Source organism: Penaeus japonicus, unplaced genomic scaffold, assembly GCF_977035675.1.
Source record: "Penaeus japonicus unplaced genomic scaffold, GWHDUDI00000001_assembly GWHDUDI00000016, whole genome shotgun sequence".
Taxonomy (NCBI): Eukaryota; Metazoa; Arthropoda; class Malacostraca; order Decapoda; family Penaeidae; genus Penaeus; species Penaeus japonicus.
In genome coordinates, this window is record NW_028234418.1 from 16,428,940 (window position 1) to 16,436,439 (window position 7,500).

At 34.8% G+C, this 7,500-nt stretch overlaps 1 protein-coding gene across 5 annotated transcripts in view; it reads right to left on the bottom strand.

Moving 5' to 3' along the window:
- The window catches only part of LOC122251445 (transmembrane protein 39A), an 11,782-nt gene that overhangs the window by 1,387 nt on the left and 2,895 nt on the right, over positions 1-7,500 (bottom strand). For 3 of the 5 annotated variants that reach the window (XM_043013418.2, XM_043013420.2, XM_086545212.1), the window contains 8 exons: positions 6,448-6,537; positions 5,399-5,603; positions 5,032-5,171; positions 4,815-4,913; positions 4,485-4,588; positions 2,794-2,957; positions 2,337-2,434; positions 1,320-1,527 (listed from right to left, as the gene is read on the bottom strand). In XM_043013418.2, coding sequence (XP_042869352.1) covers positions 1,320-1,527; positions 2,337-2,434; positions 2,794-2,957; positions 4,485-4,588; positions 4,815-4,913; positions 5,032-5,171; positions 5,399-5,603; positions 6,448-6,524 — 1,095 coding nt within the window. In that variant the 5' untranslated portion in view covers positions 6,525-6,537. The remainder of the gene's footprint in view (positions 1-1,319; positions 1,528-2,336; positions 2,435-2,793; positions 2,958-4,484; positions 4,589-4,814; positions 4,914-5,031; positions 5,172-5,398; positions 5,604-6,447; positions 6,538-7,500) is intronic. The other 2 variants (XM_043013419.2, XM_043013421.2) reach the window with 1 other exon arrangement.

The window sequence follows — 7,500 nt, forward strand, 5'->3', positions numbered from 1 at the left end:
GTGAACTCAATACACATGTGCTCCCATTTAAATAATGAAAAATATGTAAGTTAACAGTATAAACAATTATTATATGCATATATAAAGAAACATGTACTAATAGGGGCAAATTTCTTAGTATTTGGGATTCCTTAGACTCAACAGAGTATTCAAACAAAAAATTTAAATGAAGATGCTAACCTATAATAAAACTGGTAAGTCTTTAAATATACATATAAAGTCTATTTACTATCAATGACCTTAAATATATGGACAAAATATTTGGTTCAACATCCATGAAATGTCTCAATATATTTAGGCCAAAAGCACTAGGCAATCAAATACTTTTGCATGTACAGGTGTGTACACATGCGTGTGCATGTACATCTACATGTGCGTGTGCGTGTGCGTGTGCTTGCATGTTCATGTATATCAACACAAACGTTTATTTCATCTACAGTAAGGATTATCTTAACAGCCATCCTTGATAGTTTTCCCCTTTAATTTGTTGGGACATCGACCAAAGCAAATAGTAAGGAAAAAGCAAAACTACAATTTTTTCTTCTTTCTTCATGTTTTGATATCCCAAAAAAATGTTTGATGGTAATGATAGTGTACTATTTCAAAACAATAGTACCCTCTCAAGAATACTATTGTCCTCATTCAAACTTGGTAATTGAAGTACTTATTCTTACTTACTGCAAAGACTATCCCCTCTCCATGACACTTTTTCAATAGTTTCCCCTTAATTATTTGGACCTCAGACCAAAGAAAAACATTTTGGAAAAGTCTAACTTCATTTTTTCTCTTCCATCTTTTTTTGCTTTCTTTATCTTGTGGTACAAAAAATGTCTGATGGTGTATATAATGTACTATTTAAAGGATACTGTTGTCCTCATACAAGTGTGTGAAATATAATCCTTATTCTATACTATGAAATCGATAAACATTGATGGATGAACCAACCAAATATATTCAAAGAATATTCACTGGCAGGCAGACTGAATGCATATAGCTTTCCATATTTTAAAATATTTTTCTGTTCTTTAAATCAATCAGTCCAGCCCAGCCTGTTTGGATCATGCAGTATCATGTCTCTAATGAAAGATGGGAGTGGAATAAATGCTGTAAACAAATACAAAATCCTCCGATTATTACCCCATTGAAGCAGGCAGATGAAAAAGCTTACATAAGCACAGTGCAGCATCGTGCTGGGAGAGATTTAACACTTAGTCACTGTGTGCATTTGTTATCTACCCAGTGAGATCAGCATTACAGATACATAATCCAAGCGTGAATTGGTTAATGGTTATTTTTGTGTAAAATCTACACATACTCACATATAACCTAGCATGTGTTGTGTTGCCTGGTTCAGCTGCATTGGTGACTCCTTCTGCACGGTATAACTCCCTGTTGTGTTTCACAAGAGCTCCTTGTGGCCACAATACTGAATTTGACCAGGGATTATAAGGGGCATGACCTGACCGGCCTTCAACGCGTGCCCATCCTCCTAAGTGCATAGACGCCCGGTGAAGAATATCACAGTAACTGCAATTATTGATGTTTGCATTAGGATACCAGTTTGGCTTTTCGAAGTAGAAAATTTACAAAAGTCAATCTTGATTTAATTAACACAATTTAATGTGATAAAAAAATAATAATTTTCTATTTCCTCTTCCTATTATGCAAATCTGGAATAATAATATAAACATGAAGGATGCAACTAATTTTTACAATTACAAGAGAAGCAAAATATTTTCCTTTCCAGTCAAAAAAAAGTATCAAGACAATAACAGGACTGAAATATCCAATTTCATCTGAGAAAGATGGTAGAATGCAGTAACACATTTAATAGAGAAATATAAATTTTACCTCCCTGACCGAGACTTGATCCCAGGTCATCAGAGTGACAATTCCTGCTTCTAACCAACAGACCACGCGACTAAAAGAATTGTCTAACCTGATGCCTTACATCCATCATGGAAATTACCTATATACTCTTAGCAGAGCAGTGATAGCGAGGTTTTACAGACAATTCCCGTGGGCACTCGGCAGAAAAGAATTAGAAATTCAAGTCACAAATCAGGTTACTGAGGTTATATCCATGTGAGAAAAATGATAGAATGCAGTAACGCATTTAATAGAGAAATACAAATTTTACCTCCCTGACCGAGACTTGATCCCGGGTCGTCAGAGTGACAATCCTGGCTTCTAACCAATAGACCACATATACTCTTTAAACATATACTGCATATCATTTCTAAGATCACACATAATTGACCAAGGAATGACTGTTATTCTGAGTACACCTTTTGTTCCAGGACAACCATGATTAAGACACTTGCAAAAGGTCTAACCTTGCTGGATAACAGTAGAGGAGGTGCCACATGAAACAGGTCGTGGCCACAAAGAGTGTGTGGAAAGTAACCCATGACACATCATAGTGTAAGGAACTCTGAAAAAAAAAAAAGACTTAAAATTCAAAGACACTATGGGTTGTTTCTTTTCTTACTAAAGCTCTAGTAAATACAATCAATATGAAATCCGTCTTTATTACTAGTTCATTAAAACAAAATGTTTCAATGGGAAGCAAGTAAATCTGTACTGTTGAAACATGTACTTTACACTAAATTAATCAAAGTTAAATCTGATTTTACTTACATCATACATCAATGAACAATAACAAAATAACTAAAGTGGAAGATGGATGTCCCTGGTGTCAATGGGCTAAGCCAATTACATAATACAAGTTATCATTACACATATTTTATCAAGTAAACAAATTAACAAAGTCCAAAAGTTGCCAATGCTTACCGGGACAAAGAAGCATGGAATCAATGTAGTGTAGTAGACGATAACAATGGTCTGATACATGACTTGTGCCATGCGCCTATTGCAGTCATTTGTCAAGAATTCAACCTCACCACGCACTGCATCTGCACTGTTCATGCAAGCATGTTGTATCAGACGTACAACAGCTGTACAAAAAAAAATATATTAATTCACAAAAGAAGCTAATCCTCTCTACAAGATTATTTTCTACATTTAAATTTTATGTATGCAACCCTACATAAAATATATGTTGCATAAATACGTAAGTTGAAAATCATCAACATTAAATGAAACAACCTATAAAAAGCACTGATAAGACCAATTTCATATTACATTAACCCACTGCAGACAGGGGATAGATTCCCTTGCCCAGTCTCCAGGAGAGGTTTTATTTCAGAGTGAGGCAGCTTCACACAACATACTTCGACTTTTCCCACTCTCTTTTAGTCACTCATTGTAAAGCTAGAGCCATTTTTGTGTTTTAATTTTTGTGTGTTTTACTGTATTTAAAGACTTATATCTGTCGTATCACAGGCTCTATCAATGCTGCAGATGACTAAAATTGTAGTTTAGGGTCCATATCAGCTCATTGTTTTCTTTATACTCAATGTGATAGAAGTATAACTGTTTTATGAGAGGACAAAACGCAATTTTAATTTTTCACATTTATGTATTGTCATGAACGAATACGAAACATATTACCATCCACAATGAAGATAACATGAAGAGATAGGTAAGAGGAAGTAAACTTGTATTTATGACTGTGAGTGCCCTCTATTGGCATTGGGGCACATTGTAGATATTAGGCCTGGTTTGAATTAACTTCCTCTTCTCATTCTGCCTTCACATCCTTCATCTACAGTACTTTAGAGCAAGAGGTTGGCAACTTGCTGTGTGCCATCACCCTATAAAGATAGTGCACTCACTCACTCATTATTCATAACACAGTGAAATAATACAGGAATCAACAATCCTTGAACATCATGTATGTCCTGATGCAAGTGGCTAACCCATTGCTTACAGATGTCATGACATAGATGAAGCAGGAGCTCTGGCCTGACAACAGGTGTCATGAATACACAAATACAAAAAAAATAAAGTTGCTTTTTGTCCTCCCATAAAACAGCTAAAATGACTCTAGCTTTACAACAAATGAATAAAAGAGAATAGGAAAAGTCAAGATATGTTGCGTGAAGCTGTCTTGCTCTGAAATAAAACCCATACCAGAGACTGAGATGTCCCCTGTCCTCAATGGTTAATAAGGAAATCAACAATTACATTGGAAAAATGTCTATCCAGATTTTATAGCAAATTTTTTATAGTTATTTTATGACTTTGGATTAAAAGGAGGGCAGTGATCTAATCATTATCCATATTCTTTCAAGTTGGTTAGTTTTCTAACAAGTGCCTGATATCCAAAGTGTGCAATGATCAGTATTTTTTTTCTAACATACATTTCAAAGGCCAAATATTTTGCATTACCTGTGTTACTCACTATAAAAAAAAATTCTATGTATATACATGCATGTAGTGTACTTGAGTTATACATACTATTTTATGAAAAGAACTGAAGCAATTTCTCCTTACAAAGATAACTTTTCATTCTGTTAATTCTCCTTCACACCACCTTTTCTGATAAGACTAAATTCTAAGCATGCTGTCCAAGACCTTACACTGCTTTGCCTTAGTTCCTTCTTCTTTGTAATGCACTGGAACTGGGATCACCTCCAGGAAAGATGTTATCTCCATATCAAATATGAAGATATAGAACACGAACCTGTGAAAATATCAAAATGGAAATTCTTTTCTATGTGAGTTCTGAGTAAGTTTCCAGCAAAGTGTCCCAATAGTATTTTTGTAATACATGAGGAATTTAGAATATCTAAACAAAATTATTGAATTTTGAAGATTACTTGTCTATGCACATGGAAAAATACTAAAAATAAAATCAACAAAATTTACCACAAACACACAGGATTCAGTATCAACAACAAGTTACTTACGGATATCCAAGAGCTAAGATTTTTATGAATGTTAGAGCATCGCTGATGGTATAAAGACAGAAGCCTAGTAATGCTGCAATGGCCCCCACAAACATCACTCTGTTCCACAAGAAAGTTAAAATGTTATTAAATGAGGTGAGAAACATGATATATAAACTAACAAATACTGCTTTAATAAATTTTCATGGCATTCTAGGGATTTTTATAGTAAACACACCTTGCCACTGAGAGAGCAGATTTCCACAATGACTGATGAATGCACTGGGTAATCACAAGCTTGAGAATACTCCATCCTAGACGCCTACTCAGCGTCACCACAATGAACCACACAACACTTCTGTCAATCAAGTACAGGTTCTGGGGAAGAACACATATAATGAGTAAGACCTTTTTTGAAGAGCCAAAATGCAAAGCATGATAAATCAATAGTGCACCTTAAATTTACAAGAAAAAGATCAGCATCACTTCCAAAGCTTGCAGTTACCAAGATATAATGTTCATTTCACTTTTTTCTTCCGAACTAAAACAAAAATAATCTATTTATATGGATGTCCAAACCAAGAAAGAACAAAAAGATAACTTACCATGGCATATTTAGTATGAGAATGGGGAAGCCAGAAGACTGTACGGTAAATGTTAAGGTATTGCAGTGCAAGGGACATCAGACTAAATACCAGCATCAGAGTCTCAAAGCCAAGTTCAGAGATACGAGGTATGTCGGGAATGCTCATATGCTTGGGTGGGGTGATGGGCATCAGGGGTGGCCCATCCTCCGTCCCATGTCCAATCCTGTTGGAAATACAAACAGCACACTCACTATAAATGTTTCTCAAGCCATGATGATAGTTCAGTTCAAGGGTTTCCTTCAATTCTTCAGTGCTCTAGTCATTCCCTACAAATTCCTTAACCCATTAGCAGCGGATGGTATGATTTGCTGCAAAGACTACCACGACCAATGGGTTAAAAAGACCCACAATAAATCCAGAGGTAGGTGCTCATCTAACATCAACAGAAGGAAAAAGAAAACTGAGATTTTTTTACTGGAAATCCTTCAGAACCAATAACCCATCTCTCCTACCACATAAAGGACGACACTATTATCAGGTGTTATTTGAGAGCCAATGAGGAAAAAGGAGAAGCATTTCATGACCCGTGCATTTAATGTCTAATGAAAATAAGTGCTATTAAGGAAAATTAATTAGTATTATATGAACTTCATAAATAATTCTGAATAAATGTATATAAATAATAATAATAATAATAATAATAATAATAATAATAATAATAATAATAATAATTGAACATGATGGTTATGAATATTTATAATAATAACAATAAACAAAGGAAAAAAATTGTAATGATGATGATGATGATGATGATGATGATGATGATGATGATGATGATGATGATGATGATGATGATGATGATGATGATGATGATGATGATGATGATGATGATGATGATGATAATGATGATGATAATGATAATGATGATAATGATGATAATGATGATAATAATGATAATGATGATAATGATGATAATGATGATAATGATGATAATGATGAGGATGATGATGGTATTGTTGATGACATTGTTGATGTTAGCAATAATGCAAACAACAATAAGAACTCACCTCTTCATGTCAAGATCTATTAGGGCTACAGGTTTGGGTGGTGGAGCACGGGCTGCATTGCGCCTTCCACCTGCCATTCTTTTGTTCCTGCTGATTGATTAAATCATTAAACACTTCATGTCTGCCTCATAATATGAAAATATTCCATAAAAAATCATACATCAAAGAATGTTCCTCTAGCAATGCTATATTAACTGCATATAGATCAGCTGATCTCAAAATAGTTCTCTCACTCTTCTCACTGAGGGATGGTGCTTCCCAATTTTACGAGGAGTTAAGGAAAAAGGAATGCAAATACAACCCTCCTTTTCTTCCCCCTATATGTTGATAAATAGCTAGTTTTCTGTCTCACTTTCGATCACCTTCATGATTGTCACTCAAACAGAAGTATAATGAACAATTGGGATCTTGACAAATAATTTTACTGTTATCAACCATTGTATATGAAATAATCCATTGTTATACATCCATTAATCCACCAACATAAAGACTAGAAATGCCAAGGGTAAAAAAGGTGACCAAATTCTAGAGGAACCATCTAAGCTTTAAAAAAAAGAAAAGAAAAAAAATTAAACAAAACAAAAGTGGACAGCCCATGTTTTCAGTGTCAATGGACTAAGGAAACAGTACTCAACTGATAAGAACTTGCTCCAAGAGTATCTAATATATCAAGAGTATAATCTTTTTAACACCTTCACAACAAATGATGTCAAATCATGTCAAAGGAACATTTCCCACACAACGGATGACCTCCTATCATGTCACAAAGTTTTGCTGTTTATACACATTGTACATAAATCTGGTTATATTTACATTGTACTTTGTACACTATATTGCAAGCGGGATTGGAATTGTGCAAATATCCATCTTGTGGTGATTGGGTTTACCCATCTTGTATTTCTATAACAAAATATTGGTTTAACCCATTCACCACCGGATGTATTTTCACCTACTCCCGCTTACGCCAGGAAAATAACAAGCATGCAATGCTTCATGCTGGGGTGTTTTCCTGCTGCATGGTGCCACGCTGAACCTCTCAGGGCATTTTTCACC